Source organism: Schistocerca nitens, chromosome 3, assembly GCF_023898315.1.
Source record: "Schistocerca nitens isolate TAMUIC-IGC-003100 chromosome 3, iqSchNite1.1, whole genome shotgun sequence".
NCBI lineage: Eukaryota > Metazoa > Arthropoda > Insecta > Orthoptera > Acrididae > Schistocerca > Schistocerca nitens.
In genome coordinates, this window is record NC_064616.1 from 163,719,052 (window position 1) to 163,743,370 (window position 24,319).

At 39.3% G+C, this 24,319-nt stretch overlaps 1 protein-coding gene across 1 annotated transcript in view; it reads left to right on the forward strand.

Moving 5' to 3' along the window:
* The window catches only part of LOC126248102 (protein sickie), a 687,677-nt gene that overhangs the window by 595,808 nt on the left and 67,550 nt on the right, over positions 1-24,319 (forward strand). The window contains exon 18 of the mRNA XM_049948773.1: positions 18,504-18,641. Within this exon, the coding sequence (XP_049804730.1) occupies positions 18,504-18,641 (138 nt within the window). The remainder of the gene's footprint in view (positions 1-18,503; positions 18,642-24,319) is intronic.

Below are 24,319 nucleotides of genomic sequence, written 5' to 3' on the forward strand. Positions count from 1 at the left end.
CAATGGAAATAGTTTCTTTTGTCAACTGAACATAAATAAAATTCGGTGTACTGACTTTAGTTTCATGAAATAGTAATTGGTAATTATGGTCTGAGTAATGTCAGAATGAAAGTATTCAGGTAAGTATTGAGTAGAGTGGGTTTCGTGTGTACTTGAAGATATGGCTATGTAACCAGATATTTAAATACTTCCAATATTGCCATCAATACAAAATTTGTTTTGGTTTGGTTTCATTTGGTCATACCAGTGTAGAGAGTAAATAAATAAATTAAAAAAAACTGTAATTTACAATCTTTGCTTGCTTGCGCACACACTACCTGTGACAGCAGGTTGGCCCACATCATAATCTGCCGGATAACATGCTGACTAAAAAAATTCAGATTATTGTCAGAGAAATTGCTTCATTATGGTAATTTAGTGTGGCATTTTCATTAAATAAAAGTTTAAAGAAATACTAAACAAATTTTCCAAAATTGTATAGTATACAATAGAAGTAGTGTAAATACCTGCTACTTCTACAGATGATGAAGGGACCGAAAGATGGTGACATAAAAGAAATTATTCAGATCATTCAGAGAGATGAAAAATCAGTTGTGATAGGGGACTCAAATTTGGTAGGAAGAGGGAGAGAAGAAAAATTAATAGGAAAACATAGACTGGAGGAAAAGAATGAAAGAGGATGCCTCCTGTTAGATTTTATCACAAGGCATAATTTAATCATTATTAACATGTAGTTGTCTAGAGGAAAGAAACTTTATAGATATCAGATGGTTTCAAATACATTACGTAATGTTAAGATAAAGGTTTTTGAAACGAGATTCTGAATGTCAAATCACAGATGTGGGCTCTGACCATAACTTAATGGTTATGAACTGTAGATTAAAATTGAAGAAATTTCTGAAAGGTAGGAGGTTAAAGAGATGGGAGCTGGATAAGTTAAAAGACTCAGAGGTTGCCGACACTTTCAAGGGGAGCATTAGGCAGTCTGACTGAAACAAGGTAAAGGAACATGGTAGAAAAAGAATTTGTAGCTTTGAAGGATGGTATATTGAAGGCAACAAAGGATCAAATAGGCTGAAGGACAAAGTCCAGTAGAATACCTTCAATAACACATGTTATTGAAATTATCTGATGAAAGGAAGAAATATAAAAATGCAACAAATGAAGGAGGCAAAAGATAATACAGCCATAAAAAAATGAGATTGACAGAAACTGAAAAATGGCAAAACAAGAATGACTAGAAGAGAAATATGAAGCTGTAGAAGCATACATGAGTATGGGAAAGATAGATTCCACATGTAGAATAATTTAAAGAGACCTTGGCAAAAAGAGACAGCTCTATGAATATCAGGAGCTCAGAGGCAAGCTAGTACTAAGCAAAGAAGGAAAGGCTTAAAGGAGTAAGGAATATATAGAAGGGCTGTATAAATGAAACAAACTTGCAGATGATATCATGGAAACAGAAGAGGAAGTAGATGAATATAAGTTGGGAGATATAATGCTGAGAGAAGAACTGTGCAAAGCACTGAAAAATCTTAGTAAAAAGAAGAAGAAGTAATGTAAAATACGAGGGTTGGAACTTAAATAGTGGCAACTATTTATTTACAGCTCGTACAAAATAGATGTGTGTTTCAAAGTTTTACTGACCTTCAAAGTAGTCACCAGCATTGTGTATAACCCGCTGCCAGCAATGTGGAAGTCAGGATACTCTTAGCAGTGCCAGTTGTGTTGACAGTTCGAGCGGTGCGGTCTATTGCCTGGCGAATTTGTAGCAGTACTGAAGTGAATGCTGTGAAGTGTTTCCCTCAGTTTAGAAACAGAGTTGAAATTGCGAGGGCTTAAGTCAGGGGAGTGCAGTTGGTGGTATAGAACTTAGTAGCCCCATCAGTCAAACAAATCAGTAACAGCTTGCACTGTACGTGCTTGAGCATTGTCCTACAAAATGATGGTCAGGTCCTGCAGAAAGTGTCATCACTTCTGTCTCTAAGCTGGTCGTAGGTTGTGTTCCAAAAATGAACAGCATTGAGACAGAAGTGATGACACTTTCTGCAGGACCCGACCATCATTTTGCAGGACAGTGCTCAAGCACGTACAGTGCAAGCTGTTACTGATTTGTTTGACTGATGGGGCTGCTAAGTGCTATACCATCTACTGCACTCCCCTGAATTAAGCCCTCGTGAGTTCAACTCAATTTCTAAACTGAAGGAAACACTTCAAGGCATTCACTTCAGAACTGCTATAAATTTGTCAGGCAGTAGACCGCGCCGCTCGAACTGTCAACACAACTGGCACTGCTAAGAGTGTCCTATGGCTTCCACATCACTGGCAACAGATTATGCACAATGCTGATGACTACTTTGAAGGTCAGTAAAACTTTGAAACATGTATCCATTTTGTACGAGCTGTAAATTAATAGTTGCCACTATTAAAATTCCAACCCTCGTAGTTGACATTCCCCCATAATTACACTGTGTAGCAAAAAAAGTAAGCACCCGGAAGGGGAGGAGGAAATGAAATGAAACAAAACAAAATGAAATGAAATGAAACTTCACATGTTGAGAGGGTAAGTGGTGATATTTCAGGGATTAAAAAAGTCAGATAAATTTACAAAGAACTTGGCTAATACAATTGGGAAGGATTTCATAAAGCAGGTAGAGCCTCTGCTGAAGCATGCTGGCCTACAACTGTTGTAACTGGTCCTTGATATCCTGGATACATACTGGCATTGGATGATGTCAGAGCAGATCCCACATGTGTTCTATCGGAGACATATCTGGGGATCTCACTGGCCATTGGAGTTCCTCAGCATCACGCCAACAGGTCATAGACACGTGTGGAGGAGCATTGTCCTCTTGAAAATTGGAAGTATGATACTGTCACATGAAAAGTAACACATGAGTGACAAGATGCCTGTGATGTACCATTGTACCATCAGAGTTACCTCAATTACTACCAGCCATCACCTGAAGTCATATGCGATGGCTCCACACACCATGATGCCAGGAGTAATACCACTGAGCCTCTTGAAAACATTGAAAGAATAGGACCTAATCCCTTGTCACCAGTATAAGGGCTGACAATGGTAATTGGGGATATGCATTCATCAGCAGTCCATGTTTTTCAGTCATGGCACCACTCAAAACACAGGCATTTGTGTGTGGTGTTACCAGCAGCCTACACATGGTACAGTAATTCCCTAGTCTGGCTACTGCTAGCCTCCAGCCAGCGGTGTGGTATGATACAGAATGTTTCAGGGAAGTCCATTACTTGTTCTTAGATGGCAGATACAATGTGATTGGGTTATGATTTGCTTGGTGCATAATATGGTGATTCTCCTTCTGATCCGGCATTGTTGACCAGAACCTTGACAAGTATGCCTGCCCCTGCATTCCCATGTAGTCCAACATCAATTCAACTAAACAGCCAAATGGAGAGCCACAATGAGGCCCCTTTCAAACTCTGTCAGGTGCTGTATCACACAAGTACATGGCATCTCTATGTCCTTCAGTGATCATGGAACATTGGATGCTGTTCATACCCCTTATATACTCTACCAGGCCTGGTGACAACACTAAACACAAGTAACACAAATGTATTGTAGTGGCCGTTTCTGCCTGTCACAGAGAATTGCAGCTCTAATCATTTACCTGTCTGTCGGTGTGTGTGTGTGTGTGTGTGTGTGTGTGTGTGTGTGTGTGTGTGCAAAGTTACAAAACATCCTACCATATCTTTGGGAGAATATACCATGATAAAACTGTCCCCCAGATGTGCAAGATATATGAGACAGTCGAAGTACCCTCAGACATCGAGAAGAATTTTAATTCCAGTTCCTCAGAAGGCAGTTGCTGTCAGGTAGAAGTATTATTTAAGCATCAGTTTAATAGACATGGTTGCAGTATATCGACATGTCTTATTTCGAGAAGAATGGAAAGACTGAGCAAAGCCAACCTCGGGGATGATCGGTTTGGGTTCAGGAGAAATGTAGGAACATGAAAGCAGTACTGACTCTTAAGACTTTTCGTAGTAGATAGTCTGAAGGAAGGCGGAATTACATTTATAGCATTCGAGAAAATAGAGATGGCTTTTGACAGTGCTGACATTGCAACTCTGGAGGTAGCAGAGATAAAATGCAGGGAGTTGAAGGTTATGCACAACTTTTTCACGAACTTAACTGCAAACATAAGAGTTAAAGAAAATGAAAGGGATGCAGCTTGTGGGAAGAGCATGAGACAGGTTTGTGATTTCTTCACAGTGTTGTTCAGTTTGTTCATTGGGCAAGCAGTAAAGGAAACAATGGATCAATCTGAAATGGAATTAAAGATCAAAGAGAAGAAATAAAATTTTATGGTGTGCCCAGTGAAATTGCAATTGTCAGAGGCTGCAAAAGTCTTGGAAGATCAGTTGAAAGTCCATTGGAATCCTTTTTATTTTTATTCCAGGCAAAGGCAAATGTATATAGTTAATTCAGTCATAAACTTGACAGACAATCCAGTCCTATCATATCCACAGGTGAACAGCCATAATGTGCCTTTCTAGATTTCAAAAAGTGTATTTGATAATGTAGCACAACATCTTTTAACACATGAAGTGCAGGACGTTACGTTTGATGGTAAGCATTCGTGAGGAACAAAGGTAAAACCAGTAGAGTCAAAATTATACAGGTGCTATCCTGAACTATGTTTTGAGATAAGAAACCAATGGTCAGAAATTAATATTTAATGCAGTGTCAGATGTTGAATGAGGAATGCATTTCAGGCATGTATTTGTAAATTGCTAATCTTTCATAACAAACCACGTGAAAAAACAATTCATACTCATCTCTGATGTTCTTGCAGTTGGGTTTACAACTATTTACAGTTCATGACTGAGTGTCAGTGATGGAGAATTATGCTACAGGAACTTGTAGTCATTTATTTTGTGTATGTTGCTGCAGGATGTAGTTTCAGGAAAGGCTAATGAATGTACATGCAAAAGTTTCCCAATGGGGGTGATGCCAATTGGAAGCAATGTTTGCCCTTGGATACAAATTTATGATGACCTGGGTTCACTTAAGCCACAGAGAACTGGCTAAAGTTAATAACAAATACTTATTTGCACAGTAGAATTCAATGAGATATTGCTGGATTTAATGGGAGAAGACTTCTAAAGCATGATATGGACACTTCAGAGAATATAGTGTGGGATTTTTGAACTCTGAGATCACTTTTGTCTATGGAGTATGTATGTTTTAATGCATGCATTGAGAATGGTGGATGTTACCTTGAACAGTTTTTGATATAACCTTTGTAGCAATAACTTGAGCTCGTTGTTACTGTTCAGCAAGACAATCCACTATTGCACCAAAAGGTACAAGTTGTTTAAGTTAGCAAAAACACTATATTAATTTTCAGCCATTAGTTTATTGGCTCAAAATACTTAGATTATAATCCTTTACCATCTTTATGGTTTTGACCTAAAACTTTGAGAGACACTATGATATAAACACTCTCTCAAATAGAGTGAGCAGTTCTCTCAAGATTGTCTGCTGATTTGTCCACAGCTTACAGTAAAAGAGAGCAATTGGTGGCACAGAATTTGTAATTAACCTCTTGACTTGGTCATCTCAGATTAATATCTAGGAGCAAGCGATATGAAGTAGAGAAATATTTGAACCATTTGTAGAGATCGTGAATGGATTGCTTTGATTTTATGGAAAATTTCCCGATAAGGATCCTGCATAAGAGATTGTGACCCTTTATCTGCTCATAAAGTTTGTTGAAAATGTTACTTTTCCCTTGATAAGTATTCAAATCAAACAGAGGAGTGAGTGAGTGAGTGAGTAATGATGGTACTAGATAATCTCTGACATGCAGCACTATGTAGTTCGATCCATCTGTAAACTGAGAAGGAACCAAACTTGGAGTGTAGTATGCCAATTATAAAAGTTGTCAAATAATTATCATTTACATGCACTATACAATACAAATGTTGCATACAACCTTACATTTCAATAGAGTAGTGGTAAAGTGCCAGACTACTAATCCAGTGGTCGTGGGTTTGCTCCATGGTCATTTTTAGTTTTTTGAGCCATCACTTATCACTTCTTTCACCTCTGGCAATGTTTGTCGATGTGAAAAATGCCAAGTTGCACTATGGTTCAGACTCGTTGTTAAACTGTGGGTCACCCTTCAAAACAATCTATGGTTTGTTGACTGCCTCACTTTAGATGATGGAATGCAACAAATGGGTTTGGAGCACAGAGTGAAGTTTGGTTCACTATCTGAGAATAACTTCCAGCACTGGTCTGTAAACAAATTTAATAAATAGCAAGTTTGGAAGTTCTGTAAAAATTTCAAGTATAAGTAGTGTGATTCGCTTGATTTGCTTCGGTTTAACCAAGGAGACAAAACTAGAGTTTATTGTGCGGCATCTCTCCTAGCCATTCTGAAAAAGCCAACAAGTACCCATAAAGAGTAGTAAGAGTTCCTTGACTAGATATCTGTTAGAGGCACAGTTTCTTCAGAAATCAATGACCCAGATACACCAATGGAAAAAAATTGCAACACCAAGGAGTTGGTGCGACATAAACAAAAGTCGGTAAGTGTGTCTCCACATGTGAAAGATGATGTCTGTTCAGATTTCATGCCAGTCAAATAAGAGTGGCGATAGTAGCATCACTATGAGGATGCAAATCAAATTTGCTTTAAATACACCCCGTAATGGTCGGGAGCACTGATTATCTTAAGAGATTGGATGTGGTGAGTTGGTGTTAGTCAAGAATATCTTTAAGGTGACAAAGAGGCTATTATCAACATATCACTGAGTTTGTAGGAGGCTGTGTAATAGGACTACAAGAAACTGGATGTTCCTTGTGTGATACTGCAGAAAGAACTGGCAGGAACGTAGGTACCGTACGTGATTGCTCGCAGCAGTGGTCACGAGAATGTACGGTCACAAGAAGACTGGGCTCAGGATGTGGCATGTGGCAGTACTGAGAGGGAAGACCATTGTGTTCAGCGTATGGCTCTGGTGCACCATAATGTGTCTGCAGCAGCAGTTGGTACCACAGTGACACAATGAACTGTTAAAAATTGGTTACTTCAGGAACAGCTCCGAGACACACATCCTTCAGCATGTAGTCCACTGACCCCAAACACCAACGTTTGTGACTTCAGTGGTGTCAAGCAAGAGCTCATTGGAGAACAGGCTGGAGGTCTATTGTGTTTTCTGATGAAAGCTGGTTCTGCCTCAGTGCAAGTGATGTCCTAGTGTTGGTTAGGAGAAGGCCAGTTGGGGGCCTGCAGCCAACTGTTTTTGTGCTAGACGCACTGAACCTACACTTGGAGTTATCATCTAGGGTGTGATTTTGTATGACAGCAGGAGCACTTTCATAGTTACCTCACGTACATTGACTGCAAATTTGTGTCAGTCTGGCGATTCAACCTGTTGTGCTGCCATTCATGAGCAGCATTCCGGGGGGTGTTTTCCAACAGGATAACACTCACCCACATATCGCTGTTGTAACCCGACACGCTCTACGGAGTGTCTTACGTATTGCCTTGGCTTGCTCGACCACCAGATCTGTCTCCAATTTAGCACATATGGGACATTATCAGATGACAACACCAGCTTCATCGACAAACAGCTATAATCGTCCATGTATTGACTGACCAAGTACAACAGGCATGAATGTCTATCCCACAAACTGACATCCAGCAACTGTACAACACAATTCATTCATGTTTGTATGTTTGCCTTTAACATTATGGAGATTACACCAGTTATTAATGTACCAGCACTTCGCATTTGCAGTGCCTTATCTCGCACTTACGTGAACCTGTGATCTTGCAGTTACTCACTTAAATATGTAGATAGATTGTATTCCCGAAATTTCATTACTCTACATTTATTGTTTTTTGGTGTTGCGATTTTTTTTCCAGTGCTTCACACTGGAAGATTAAATGTGGTACAGTTTCATTCCCTGTACCACGTAGTTTGCACTTAGCACCTTTTTTGTCTATACCCATTGTGCGCAGGTGTTTCCTGAAGTTCCCATGGCCAGTCATTAGACCTACCATGAGTTTAATGTACCCCCTGTTCAAGCCCATGATTACAGAACTTCTCTTAAAACACAGTTTTCAGCATCATTAGTTTGCCCTATTTTTGTTTTTGGGTTTCAGTCCAATATTTTACGTGCTAACTCCTGATCCAGGTATGTAGTTTAGATTTTACCATCGCCCTAGTGATGGTTAAAACAGGTTCTGGCCCAACGAATGGAGTCATCACCCCTGCCCTGGCCAACTTATCAGCTTGTTCATTACCACTAATTCCTTCACGACCAGGGACCCACAGCATGTTTACTTCATTGCTTTCTCTCAGTGTCACGAAGGTTTTGTGCCATTATGCGATGATCTTTGATCTTATTGAAGAGGCTGATCCAGATTTCAGAGCTACTTGGCTCTCAAAATGAATGTACATGCAGTGATCCTTGTAACAGCCATGGAAATTCCCCTCTATGTATACCATGAAGGTGAATGCATGCCTCCACCTGGAATACCGTAGCCAGATTCTGTAGAAAGATTGTGGTCTCCAGTTGAGACTGCACTCTGTATGCCCTGGCTCAGCACCCTGGTCTGTTTTTGATCCATCAGTAAAACAGACTAAATCACCTGAACAGTGCTGTGTTTCTTTCTTCAACTGTTCCCTAATTCCTAAGGTGTCATTGTGAGATTTATTGAACCAGCTGGAAATTATTTTATATTCAGCAGGAATTTCTCCGATCATTCCTATGTTTTCTACATTCATTATATTAGCGTGGGATTCTAAAAATCCTAAAAATTTCCAGTTTTTACCCTGTATGTTCCTGCTGCATCCTACATTGCAACCCAAAGATGTAATTGGGGTGTGGCCAGTGTGATCTCCAACTCAGCAGTGGGAGTGCTGCTAATTCCATCCCTTATAACTAGGCAGGCCAATCTGTACATCTTCTTGAGCTCCTTAGCTGTCACCTTCTGCTCTTCTTCATTCCCCACCACACTGTTGCCCCATAAATTATCGTAGGTATTATTACAGAGGTGCAAAACCAGTCCATGCTCTGGGGTCTACGACCCCCCCCCCCTTTTTTTCCCCTACATATGCTCATAGTGGACACACCTTTTACCTAGGAAGATGCATCCTTTATTCACGTAAGGGGTCCATGTTAGTTTCACATCGAGCATTATCCCCAGATACTTTACTACCCTCTCTACTTGTAAAATTTCATCCAAGAGCTTAAGATTCCAATGACTGTCCTGGATATGCTTTCGTGTGAGCAGTACAATAGTTTCCTACCCTTAGATCCCGTATCCTACACCAGTTTTTCACAATGTTCAGATTGCATTGTGCCAGTGTTGTTACAATACTTGCATATTTGCCAAGTACTCCCATGGCTAAATTGTGTGGGTACACTTGGCAAAAACAGTCTTTAGCATTTAGCTCTGTAATAAGCTCATCCACCAGTAGTGGTGATAAGACCCCACCTTTCAGACAACCTCTTATGGTGTCGATCACCATTTTCACAGTCATCTTGGTAGCTTCTATCCTTCACATACTCAACATGGCCTTTATCTATCTAAATATAGTGCTCTTGATGCCATACACTTTTCCAACGATAATCATGGATTCAAAGCTTGGGTTGCTGAATGCCCGCTCAATATCCAGGAAGCTGCAGAGTGCTATTTCCTGATAGTGTACCTTTCCATCAAGTTGATGAGTGCTGTTTCACATGATTTACCTGACTGATATGTGCAGTGTTTCCATGTAAAGGAACTTCAGTTAACATCCTTTCCCTAACGTGCACTTATAAACTGTTTTTCTAATGTCCTTGGAAGAAAGGAGAACAGACTGATTAATCTTATTTCCTTAACTTTGGTATGATCAAGTCTCACTGCCTTTGGAATGAAAGCAACCTTCACTGTTCTCAAAGCATTAGGAGTGACTCCTGCAGCTAAATTGACTGTGAGTGGTCTGCATAGGAGTCTGATTAATCATTCTCCTGTCTGTTGCAGCAGAGCTGTTAAGATATGATCTTGACCTGGTGACTTGATCGGTTGAAATGTTTCCATCACCCACTAAATTTTCTCAAAATACACATGTTTCTTAACAGATTCCCAGCTCTCCCATTGGTTACTTATAAACCACTACCTCGCAGGGGCTGTATTATTGTCTGAACCAACTTCGAGAGTGCAGGGGGGGAATTGTTGATTTGGGGTAGGGGACCAAACAGTGATGTCATCGGTCCCATGGGGGAGTGATGAGCACTTCCAGTGTCTCATGTGCTGACCTAGTATACTCACCATCGTCGCTCCTTAGTATGCCTCCTATATTTGTTGGTAACATGCTATAGATTGTGTGAAATCTGCTCTAACAGCTGCGCCTCCACCCCTTCACAGAATACCTACTGGGATGATTGTTTCACTTGTTGACAGCAAGATTGTATTTAGCAAGGGCTTCTTGCTATTTTGCCCATTGTCGTTTCCTTCTTGCAAAGTTATTCTTTGCAATACCAGATTCTCATTCCAGCATGGTGCATTCCTGTTTATATACTTCTTGATGATCGGACAGTGTCCTAAATACAAGGTTATGATGTCAGCTATTACTTCATCTGTCAATTCCTGGAAGTCTACTGGATTTCTTATTGAAGTTTTAACTTCACATAGACAGCTATTTCCTATCTGAATTCCAGCTGGTCTTTCTAGGGAACCGTACTTGTAGGCTTTGGTCTGTTTAACACCCATTTCCAGGTTAAACATAATGTACATATGGCCAGACTAGGATAGTTCCATTGGCATGCCATTGGTTGATGTAGCTACCTATTAAGGCAGCCCCAAAATTTATATGACGTACTTTTTCTCTTCTACTGTTGAAGGTAGATTTCTTACCCACAGTCAAGATCTCTAGGTTGCTGTCTGACAGGTATTTATGTACGTACTCAACTCTACTGTTGGTGTTGCTATTTTCCCACATTAGGTTTTGGCTATTGTCATCACAATAAAGAAGTAGTTGTTCATTCAGCTTCAAGCAGCTGTCTTATCAGTCTCCTCACTTCCTGGAGTGTAGAAGCACTGTCCTTGTAAGGGACATATGCTGAGGACAGTACCATTTCCCTTGTGCTCTCTTACGTACGCTGCTCCATTGTGATGGTCATTAAGCTCAAGGACAGTTCACCACTGGTATGATTGAAATTCCATTTGTAACAAAAATGGATATTCTGGGGATTTTTAGATTAGTTGCAAAATCAACTTACTTTCAGTTCCTCCAAAACCTGATATGGCCTTTTTATACAAATAGGATCCTTTGACTAGGGCCACACCCACATCCTGTCTTCCCAGAACATGACTGTTGCCCTCTTACTGTGCTGCAGATTTATCTGCAATACTTCCAGCCACCAGCTTGCCACCATTATCATCTTTGATGTCATTAATCACACTGACAGTCACCTGTAAGAGCTATAAATACAGTTTTAGGTCTTGCTCCGCATTACCTTCAGGGATGTCTCTTAGATTTTTGCCAGAAGGGTTTGGCCATCAGTTCCATCCTTGTGATTAATGGTCCTGTGACCCTCTGTCAAGACTTTATGGTTCTGAATTGGTACTTTCTCTAATACTCTAATAGCTTGTCTGGGGGAACATCCTTAAGTAGTTTTGGTACCCAGTTTGATATTGTAGCGTTCTTGACTGTTCAGCAGATGTCTTGACCAGCAACTTTGCCTCAGCCCATGGAGCTATCTTGAGCAACATCTCATTTAGCCAGTCCACTGCCCCCATTACCTCATGTACAAATATCAGAGCACCTATATCCAGATAGACCAGTCCTAGCCAAGATTTCCACTTTAGGAACACGCTATCGCTCTGTGAACGCAGCTGAGTATGCTCAGCGCTCCGGCTTCTGCCACCACTGCAGCTGTGTGACTGAGACAACTATAACGAAGCTTGTACACATGGGAAACTTAGGAAGATGTGTTTGCAACACAGTTTGATCACTTCTAAGAGGTGAATATTGCAACATACTGTTACAAGTGGCATTTTATCACTATTGTGTATTGTCAACTTTTTATTTTTCTCTCAAAGCAATAAATTTACTACCTAATTCAGACAGTACATTAGACATTGCTAATACAGTGAGCAGATGTATGAAAGCCTTTACATACAGGCATTTAACATTAAGTTATGATATTTACAAATTGATAGGCATTTCAATTTTAGAGTCAGGTGTAATTTATCTGGAACTGTGGTTCATTATACAGTTAAATATATGGACATACTGCAGATTAAAGTCTATTAATTTATCAAATGTTTCCCAATTCATAATAGAAAAAAAGTTCATACACATACATTGAACCAAACATGGAAATAATATAAGCAGCTTCTCTGTGCAGTTGAGGATATTGTTCTTGGTGTAACATTCTATTAGTCTTGTAAGTTTCATGCATTGGAGAAACAGGTCATTGAGCCAGGTACTACACTGTAAGTCTATTAGCTCAAGTTAGAAGTAATGAAGTACATCAGCAGCCAAAAGTGATAATGGTCTGACAAATCAATCAAAATCAGTGTTCGCGCAAAGTCTTGGAATCTGTTTGGGAACTCATGGTAATACGTATTAATTATTGAAGTGTAATCTGTTATATCTGGTCCACAAATGACTGCCTTGTACTCTGGTAAATGTTCAGGTGATGAACTTGAAGCTGATTTTTCCATTGTTAGCAAACTGTGACAAGCCAGCTGCCTTGCTCTAGCAGTGTCTGGCTGCAGCCTTTCCTTGTTCCTCCTTACCTTCAGCCCAAATCACCGCTGCTCTCTGAGCACTTGGCAGGCGTGCATCTGGAACATTTGTGGAGCTCTGTTTGGCCAGGCCTGAAATAAACCCTTTTGAATTTGGAGCTTTGATGTGTGTCCTCCACAATTTTTTCCAAAGTAGGCTATCCGTACTAGCTCCTCCTGCTGTAAGGTGATGCTAACAGGAGGGTAGTTTTGTGGAACAACTGTCTTACTAAAATCCAAGACTACAGTACTATAGTACTGATTCCCTGTTTTCTGCCTCAGCTTTTCATGATTGTATTTCTTCTGTGAATTTGGAATAACACACCCTTGCTACCTGTCATAGAGGTCGAAGGAGCCTGTTTATCCCTTTCACTTCGAGACAGTGTTTTCTTTGGGATATTAGATTAAAGATCTTTTAGTTCCCTCCATATGTTTATAGGAAGCCATTCGTTTCTGTCCTTTTCTCTTTGTTCTCTAAGAAGTTTCCGCCACTGTACCCCAGACAAGGCAGATCTGGTTCCTCCCCTGATCCAGTTGTCGAAACACCTTCAGTTGGCTCAGCACATGATGTCTGGGTGTTTAAGGTCTCTTGAAGATTAAATCCCTAAGTTTTTTTGTTTTTCTACTATGTTATCCACTTTGGTCACATGAGTATAGGGGATATATGTTGGTCCACACTAGCAAGCCCCATGTTGGGTAAGGCTAATTACTCAGAGAGGTCGCCCGGTATCCCTAAGGCTCTGTTCATGCGTGATACATCATCCAGTGTGCCATACGCCCTTTGGAATTGGTCATGTCACACTTTGGGTTGGAAGTGTGCTTTCATTTTGTCCCACTTGTTCCATCCAATACACATTTTCATGTGAATCAGATGGTCAAAGAGGGAGTACTTATCCACATCACCTCAGAAAGGATCTACTTTTGCATTGAGACAAGCTCCCCAGATAAAAGCAGGAAGCACTAATGAAGAGGTGATTCACTTAATACCGCAATAGATAAATAAATAATTATTAATAGGATAGACCACTTCTCACCTTCAAAATTAAGTGTTAGATGATGATTCATTAGTAGCAGTGCCTGCCAGACTTCTTAATACATTTTCAAAGTTGGAATAATAAACATAAATGAAGACACATCTGGTTCCATAATGCCACTGTCACTAGGAATAGCGCTGGTGTACTGGCTCCATATGCCACTGTCACTAGCAGTAGCATTGGTGTAGTAGGGACAGGATTGAAATGCAGGACAGCTGTCATAGGTAGTTGGATTCAGAAGTTGTTCCATACATACAGTAGTGTATAAAGTGGACAGGAAGAAGGAAGCCAATTATAAAATTAACAAACAGAAAGAAAGTTGTCGAGGAAAGATAAAACAAACTAGAACAAGATAGTTAAGTAAGGATAAGGAGTATTAGGAAGCTTAGAAGGGGCTAAATGCCACAAGACTTGAAAAGGAAGCGTGACTTGGGGCTAGTGAAGTGAAAATAGGAGTAACGGAAGTTTAGGCTATTGGAATTGCAGGAACTTTGCATGTGCTGGATGAACAGTTAGCACCGGAATTGTAGACAGGAGTTGATGATGTGGGTGTATCCCTCTTCCATACACTTTTTCCACTCACAAAATTTACTTCCCATTAACAATTGTGTTCTCAGTTATCAAATGTTCAGTTACAATTGATTTTTTAGTTACCAGATTTCATCATTAGGCACCTTAGCAGATGCTATTAAATCATCAATGTCACAAGTTCTTGCTCAACAGGATTATTGTATATAACATTCGGTATATTAGACACACATAAGAATTTTTCTCATATACTGCTCAAGAGAACAACTTCATCTTTATTGTGGCATAATTACTATGATTCTGAATGTCAGCATATCTAATGTATTCGATGTTATATATGATATTTCTTCAGAGCAAGTACTTGTGACATTGATTATGGTAGCTACTCTAAGAGGCATGTTGATGAAGTTCATGGACTTTGAAATTGATTATGTTTGCATATATATTCACCGAGCTCAAAGCTGTTAATGAGGAATTTTTTTAATAAAAGTAAGTTAATAATATTACAGCTGAGCAAATCTGGTACACCATTCAATAGTGTCTCATACAATGAAACCAGTCCTAAAACCAGGAATGCTGCGTCTTCATAAATTTGCTCAGTTGTGCTTGATCTTCCCACTCCAAAGAAGAATGAGAGTTAAGTCAGTGTCCACCACGTTGTATGCCCTCATTTCACATTCAGAACTTTCTTTTCAATGAGATTGTCATCTCAGTCATTATTTGTATCTCATACATGCTTTTTCATTATCATAATTTATTCAGTAATAAGAGAAAATGTGGGTGCAGGCATCCAAGGCCAGTGTCATCTTCAATAAAATGTGTATGGATGTGTGACTGCACTGTCTTGTTGCTTATAAAACCAACGGTTTGGCAACTGTTATAAGTATGCCTCATTAGGACAACGTATCAACTACTGAGTATGTGCCGCATTCAGATCTTATGCAGTATAATTGCATCCTGCTCATAGACTCAGTTTATCAGGAACATCACTGAACTCTTATTTCGATTGGGTAGCAGCGATGGGGACTTTCAGCTGATGTCATAGACTCGAGGTTTGTGTAACTTTGATTTTGTTGGTTATGTCTCACCCTCCTTTTAGTTTTATTTTGTGATTCCATAATACTGTATATTGTTCTGCCATCGGGCTTTCTATACACTTCCGCTCTGATAATGGAAAGTGCTCCATTCTCTTCAATTTCAACTGTGTATTGGATCTTGGCATGCTGTCAAAAAAATAGCTCTGAGCATTATGGGACTTAACATCTGAGGTCATCAGTGCCCTAGAACTTAGAACTACTTAAACGGAACTAACCTAAGGACATCACACACATCCATGCCCGAGGCAGGATTCAAACCTGCGACCGTAGCAGTCGTGCAGTTCCAGACTGAAGCGCCTAGAACCACTCAGCCACCGTGGCCGGCTGGCATGCTGTCGATTGAGGTTGAGGTGGAAGTTATGAAGTGTCTCCTTACCTTATGTACAGATGACAATAGTCATCTCTGTACTAAACAACAGAACAATGCAGACTGGAGCTCTTGACTCTTTGAACACTTCCATAAATATGTCTGCTTCAACTGGCTAGAGTGGAGATCCCTTAATTACACCATCCATCTGCTCATAAAACTTCCCTTACGATCTGAAGTACATGGTCACTAAACACTGTTGCATTAATTCACAGATATCGGGTACTACACATTGATGTGGAACGTTGATGGTCTCCTTATCTGTTACATTTTTTTTTTTATAAGGACTTGACGTTGAAGCTCACCATAAGGTTTATTGATAGGATTCACTCGTCTTTTAAAAGTGCAATGAAGTGGATGGAGTTCCTGGTGGATGACACTGTGGCCTACCAAATGCCACCGCCTCTGAGTCAGAATTTTAGCCAGGAAGTGGGTCGATGAATTTGTTCCATTGACTATAGCTCTTCGGGGGTAAGTTCCTTTGCGTACCTTGAGTACTGTTACAATCTGTGCCATGAGTCTTCTTGCCATGTGAAATTCAATTCTAGAGTCCAAAAGCAGGCTGTGTGATCTCCCCCAAGTTCCTTACAAATGGGTCCACTAAGTCCTGCATTCTGTTGCTGTAATGTCATGTGCATGACAATGATGGTATTTCTCTTTTCTCCTTATATAACAACTATGTCACAGTTGTTTTTCAGTTTCATGCTGACTTTTCATTTTTCCATTGTGATGTTTGCTTTCGGTGGATTTACACAATTAAGGATCCTCAAAGTGTCTTGCGTAACTTGGTAAAAAAACTTCCTAAAGCCAAGATTGCCTAAATATTTCTTTATTTTCAACAATCGGTTTTGACAGACTTTGCTTTCATCTTCAGGTTTTCAATTAAAAAAAAAAATAAAAGGTATGCAAGAGAGTTGGAACCTCAGGCCAAGTTCTCATGTTAGTGGATAAAATGTAGCAACTTAGGCAAAGGTTTGTCAACAATAAAACATTTACAGTCATAAAGCAACTTGTGTACGTGGCCATGTCCATACATGTAATGCTCACAGATGATTTTTACATCAGAAAAATCACAATATAAAATAACAATATTATCAGAAGGAAAGTTGCTACTCACCATATAGCGGAGATGCTGAATCACAGATAAGCACTACAAAAAGACTCTCACAATTAAAGTGTTCAGCCATTACGGCCTTTGTCAACACACACACACACACACACACACACACACACACACACACACACACACGCACAAAACTGCAGTCTCAGGCAACTGAAACCACAGTGTCATTTCTGTTGCCTGAGACTGCAGTCGTGTGTGTGAGTTACATTTGTGTGTGTGTGTCTATTGTTGGTGAAGGCCTTAATGGCCAAAAGCTTTAATTGTGAGTGTCTCTTTGTTGTGCCTATCTGTGACTCAGTATCTCCATCTCCGCTATATGGTGAGTAGCAAATTTCCGTCTCATAATATTGTTATAATATACAATAAAATGCATAGTAACACATCTGTTTAGTTAGCTTGACATGTTCCATTTATTGCTGATCCACCTTTATAGATGGCATTATGGTGGAGCACTGAACACATTTTTTAACAGAATTTTTGAAGATCTGAAGATAACAGCAAGGTCTGTCAAAACTGATTGTTGAAAATAAAGGAAAGTATATGTGATCTTGGCATTAGAATTTTCTTTTTTACCAAGTAAAACAGATCACTCCTTCTCATTTCCCAACATGATAAAAAATCAGTTGTCTTACCCAATGTTTTCTTTGTTGACACTTGGCAGCTAATGTAACAAAGCTTTTGCTGGTTCAATAATATTTTCTTTTGGAACATATTTAGGTGCTATGGTAAAATTTGTCTATTTGGCCAGGACTTCTATACTGACATTACTAAGAGTATGGCTTGGAAGGTTGACCACCATCCAATGCTTTTCAGCAGAAGATGATAACATAGGAAGGCCTATATCTGGAGTGTTGAACTACTATGTCTATCTGTTGGAGATACTGTCACTCGATTGGGTAGCTTGTTGGTTTGACGAACCTGTCACCATTATCTCGGACCACTGCTTCCAATATTCTGGCAAGGAATAGTTGCATCTGAATCAGTCTCCTGTTGTTGACCTCGAAGTTGTAGCATGTATTATGAATATTTCCCTGCAGCAATGCTTTACTGCCTTGGTGACCTTTTTCAATGTTATATGGGTCCCATCAGCTGAAGGAATTTAGCTACAGTGTCCATATCCCAGCATCTTTTCAAGAAAGTGAGGCTATTCAGTGATTTGCATGTCTTTACTCTCTACAATTTCAGCTGCTGAATTGTGTGTGTGTGTGTGTGTGTGTGTGTGTGAGTGAGAGAGAGAGAGAGAGAAAGAGAGAAAAGAAGATTGTTCCAAAAGAAGCTTTATGATGATTGCTAAAGATACATTGTGGCCAGTGGAGATTATTTGAGAGAAATAAAAGTATGTTGATAATTTTTTCTTATCTTCTTTTAATATCATTTATTAATATTTTAGAAACATGATTTTTATTTTTATTATTAATAAGTTTGGTCACTGAAAAATTTATTTTGTTTCTTATTTTATATATACATTCACCATTTTTCATTTATTTCACCCCTTCCCCACTGTAGATGGTATCTATATTTGACTGTCCTCACTTGAGTGTTAATCAGAATTTATTTTTTGGGATTTGTAAATTATAGGTCAACTAAATCAGAGAAGCTTTATCCGTCCATGCTGCAGCGCTCTGAAGAAATTGAACCCTACTACTGTGTTCCTCTTGGAGCCTCACAACCAACTAGCCCCACTCCCAGCCAAGTTTCTCAAGGAACTCCTTCGAGGTAAATGCCTGTCTCTCTGTGTTTTTAAATGTTTCCATCATTCATTGTTGGCCAGCAGTTGTATGTTATAGTGGTTGTGTATTTTATAGTTTGAAAATAACTTATTATTAGAAACAACAGACACTAAACAAAGTACTGCAATGATTGTAATTTTCTGTTTTATCCAAGACTTATTACTTGTTTACACAGTATGAGCTGAGCAAGTATCTTCCACAACACTTCGTTGAATGTGTCAGGAATGTTTCGTAAAATCAACACAGTATGCAGTGTAAAATCACATTTTCTATTTAATTGCATCATTGAAAAATATATGGATAAATGAATAAGAAAAGGAAACAGCTAATGTTATTTACCCTAAAGGGATAAAATGCTGCCAGATAGACATATAAAAAAATCAGTAGTTATAACTTGTTCATATTGGCCCATGCACTACAGTACATTCAGGTTTACCTTTGTGGTAGAGCACCAGTTGTTTAAGTAGACAATCTCCAGTGTACTGCTCACTATCGTTGTTGTGGAAACATGAGTTTCACAAAAATGATTGCAGAAAATACCCGAGTAGGAATCTTCAACAACTTGCTGTTAACATCATTAATTTTACTGACAGTGAGAACAAGAAAGATGTAATAATGCCGACAGAGAAAGTGACATGAAGTATAAGCAAATATTGACAATCGGAGGTTAAGTGAGTGAGTGCTAAGTGGAGCTCGGTTTAGGTGTATATCCCAAAGCAGAATAAGTGAAGCACACACATTCCAGTCAATGAAGGAAAATTGGCGGAAATAAATTCATGCAGTTGGGAAATTTTGTACAGTGATAGGAGGGAGTGCGAGAAACAACATACTGAAAGCCCTGACCAGTGGAGGGGGAGGGGAGTGTTTTAAAGCCCACTTTATATTTTTCTTGACTAACTCAAAAACCCTCGCTTGTAGTGAAAATATTTCCCAATACAAAATTCAACCATTTTAAATTTCCTACAAAATGATCTCTTTCATTTTTATCGAGGACCAGTAGTTTCTGCATTGCAGGGGATGGAAAAATAGCAGATTATTAAAAATAATGTTTTAATTTTATTTTGTTTATTGTTAAATGAATTTGTTTAAGAACAAATATGAAAATAATGAGTGTGTTTACTGCGTCTAATTGCAGTAGAGCCCATATTAAGGGAAAAATTGTGTAACAGAGTGGGAGAAGGTCAGTGGGATAGAAGCTTGAGGTGAGACAAGGTAGGTCACTGGATTGTGGACGTGCACTTGTCTGCTTCATAGGTCTGTAAACTGAAGAGTGAGCAGACAATCACCCATTCTGCTTACCACAGTACATCACAAGAATCAACTACAGGGTGTTTCACAAACTTATACTGACTCTTTCACAGCTCGCTATGTGAATCACTGCAACAAAGCATGCAGACATGCCCAGGTTGTGTTTATTTTCCACAGAGTCCATTAACACTACATGGAATACAGACAGAAGTTACTAATAATACTAACACAAGAAATGCATATGGACAGATTCTGTGTTCTGTGTCATCAGTGGTTCATAAGGCGTGCAGTAGAAGAATTGGTATAACTTTGTGAAACATCCTGTAGTTGCTTCTAGTGATGTATTGGGGTAGAGAGAGTTAGTAATTGTCTGCTCTCGCTTCAGTTGGCAGAACTATGGAAGGGGGGGGGGGGGATGCATGACCACAATCCGGCAACCTTCTTTCCCTCGTGCTACCCACCATCTTGTTAAGACACCCAGAATATAATTTCTACTTTGACATGGCTCTATTGCACTTACATGTGGCACGTACAGTTAATATTTGTTCATAACCTACTTCATTTAACAACAAACAATACTTTTATACCATGAAAACACTGATTTCAATAATCTGATGTTTTTCCATCCCCTGCTGTGCAAACACTATTATCCTAGAGAAAAGTAAGACCTTTTTGTAAGAAATTTAAAATGGTTCACTTTGTGCTGTGAAATATTTTCACTGGAATGGTTTTTGAGTTATTCAAGCAGAACATAAAATAGTTAGCTCTAAACCCAACCCCCATGCTCTCACCCCACTGCTCAGGATTTTTAGGATGTTGTTTATGGCACTCACTCTTACCACTGTGCAAAATTTTGTGACTTCATGAATTTTTTCTCCTATTCAGCCTTTTTTGGTTTTCATTGCCTGGGCTAACAGTAAATACAGGATATTTCAAAAAGAATAACCTGATTTTGGACGGTGATAATTACGAAACATGGGACATGTTGGCAAGGAAATGTGTTGTTTGAATGGATGTGGCCTGGCGTTTCAGAAAATTGCTGTTAAATGTCAGTCAGTGAGTCTTTTCACTTTTCAGTGAGTCAGATGTAAGATGACTTCTGCTCGACAGAAGACTTTCTGTGTGCTGCAGTTTGCAAAGAGTGGATCAGTGATTTGGGTCCAGTGTGCTTTTCGTTGGCATTCTGGCATTGACCCACCTGCTCCCAAAAATATTTGTTGGTGGTATTGCCAGTTTGAAGAGACAGGATGCTTGTGCAGATTTAAGAGTCTAGGTCGACCACCCATGTTTGAAGACATGATGGAAAGAATTCGGCAAACGTTCAAGCAGAGACCATGAAAATCAACTCACCATGCAAGTAGTGAACTGGCAATGCCTCATACAACTGTCTGGCGAATGGTAAGGCATCATTTAGTCTATAAACTATTATAGACTGCCACAACAACATACATCAGTTTCTCAGTGACACTCTGCCTCAACATTGGGTATTCTGCGTGGGACCCTGAGACACTGCCGCGCATTCTTGGCCTCCAAGATTGCCAGACATGACCCCATCCGATTTTTTTTTCTTATGGGTATATATGAAGGAAAGTGAGTTCCTCTCCCCTTTACCTCATGACTTAGAATTAGTGAACAGAATAATAGCTACGATAACTTCTGTAAAAGCAGATACATGATGTAAAGTTCATGATGAATTTAGGAATTTAGCTATCGTTCAGATGTTGTTCCCCCTCGCTGGTGGTGGACACCTAGAGCATTTATAATAGCATAGCTAAAACATTAAGATTTTGTGAGTATTTTTGCAACCCATCCCACATTTACTGTATGTTTTTATCAATAAATATAGAGTTTTGAAATCAGGTCAATCTTTTTTGAAACACCCTGTATTTCATCTTTTTCCATTGTTCCTTAGTTGCTTCAAAATTCATGGAGGTGTGTTCTGTCTATACAACTAAATGAATTTTTTACATATATTACGTATTATGTCATAGTTACAATATGTTTCTATGTTACATTTTGTCATGTTTTTCTCTTGTTTTCCTTATTAGAAACAACTTTTGTAGCACAAATATCGTGATGTTAAATTATCGTTTGGTGTTACTTAAGATTTTCGTTGTTGTTAGTCCATATGTGTGGTCCTCGTGCTCCAGCTGGTCGATTTCCAGCATTTTTTCACCCACATTTAGTATAACACATCACTTCCACTTTTCATTTTGTGATCTACAAGGTGATTATAATTAAAGTTAAACTTTCAAACTGCTGTATAAATAACACAACTGGTCAGAATGAGGTCAGATTGCAGTGGAATATTATTGGAGAAGGGGGACAATGTATGGAAGAAGAAAAATAAATAGTAACAAAATGTAGCAATAGATGGAACTTAAGCATCTTAATTTAATAGTGGTCGACTACAAATGACAAATGAATCATACAACAACACCTAAGGTGTACGTTTGACATTAAACAAACTGTACTGTTCAGTGTGCATCGGTGTACAGCTGTGATACTGTTAGTTATATAAGCCCGTCTACCACGGCCAGTTCATATCACATCAGATGGGAAAAACCAGTTTTTAATTGTCATGAGGCCAAAAACTGCATAAAAAGCATCAATCACATCGGTTTTTCATTCTCCTGGGACCAAAAACCACATAAAAAGTGTCAATCAAAATCAAATCGGATTATTAATTTCTGTGTGATTGGAGCAAAACATGTTCAAGATGCTGTCCACCGTTTTCTGCAACAAATTGAAATCGAGAAACAGCATGTTCCAAAATTGATCAGAGTGTTTCTGGGGTCATGTTCAGAATGTGTTACTCAATGTGTGCCTTCAATTCGGCTAAGTTTGCAATCAGAACACTGAACACAACATCATTCAGGCAGCCCCACAGCCAGAAGTCACACGGATTAAGATCAGGTGATAAGGATGCCCAGACTGTAGTGAAATGGCAGCTGATAATTCTAGCATTTTCAAAACGCCGCTTCAGCAACTGCTTAACTGTATTTGCAATGTGCGGAGGTGAGCCATGTTGCATAAAAATGATCCCATCCACACGTCCATGCTCTTGGAGAGCTGGAATGACATGGTTGCGCAAAAGACACTCATAGCACTTACCAGTGACAATACAGGTAACAGGACAAAAACACCTGTCTCTTCGAAAAAATATTGTCTTATGATAAATGATGCCGTAAATCCATACCACACGGTGACCTTTTCAGAATGAAGTGGTACTGGTTGATGTGCGTGTGGATTTTCCATTGCCCATATTCGACAATTCTGTCAGATGGAAGTGGGCTTTGTCTGCCCACAAAATCTTCCACAGCCAATCATTGTCCACATCCATGCGAGTAAGAAATTCTAAAGCAAAGGTCTCTCTTGCTGGCAGGTCAACAGGTAGCAACTTGTGCACATGGGTAATTTTGAATGATTAGCAAAGAAGGATGTTTCGTTTGATTTTACACACCGTGCTCACGAGTATGTCTAATGTTTGAGCAATTCTCCATGCACTACATGCTTGAGCACCACCATTCATCTCCTGTTGCATTGCTGTGCCCACTGCTTCCACTTACGTCAAATCAATTCAGTTCCTCCCTCTACCAGGTTGCACAGCAAAAGAACCCTTCTTTTCGAATTTCCAAATCATTTTCTCCAGACCCACGGCAATCGTCGGAACCCTTCAGTGTTCGGAACTTCTGCAGAGTGACATGTGCACAGTAATTATTCTTGTAATACAGCTTTACAAGCAGAGCGTGATACTGCAATGTGAAAGGAGGAAAAGCCCTGTACCCGGCATGTTTATACCAAGTTCAATGGATTGTGCGCATGACAGATGTTTTCATTTACGTATACTGACACATACGGTGCCATCTGTTGATCAATTTTGACACTATTTTTGTTTTTCTCCAGCCTTGTGTTTTCCCCCTTGTCTGATAATATTCCGTTGCAATTTGACGTCATTCTGACCAGTGGTGTTATTTCTACAGCGTTTTGAAAGTTTAACTTTAATTATAATCACCCTGTATATGTGTGTGTTTATAGTGTGTAGTGTTGCTAACTGTCATTTTGTGTTTATCTTCCGTATTTCGTTTGTGTTGTGTGTGTGGTTTGATATTTTTCATTTCATTTTGAGTGTGTGTGTGTGTGTGTGTGTGTGTGAGAGAGAGAGAGAGAGAGAGAGAGAGAGAGAGAGAGATGAAACACAAGATAACAGATAAACAAAAACAACACACCACACAAAAGAACCCAAAAGCACCAACACTCAGGAGCCAACCCAGGGTTCACAAAACCCTTATTCTGTTGAGGCCTGTTATTAATTTGATGATCGCACAACCATACCGTGTGGCAAAACACAGGAACAAAATCATAATGCAACATTATGAAATGAAGAACAGCAGAACAGTAAAAATTACAAATGAA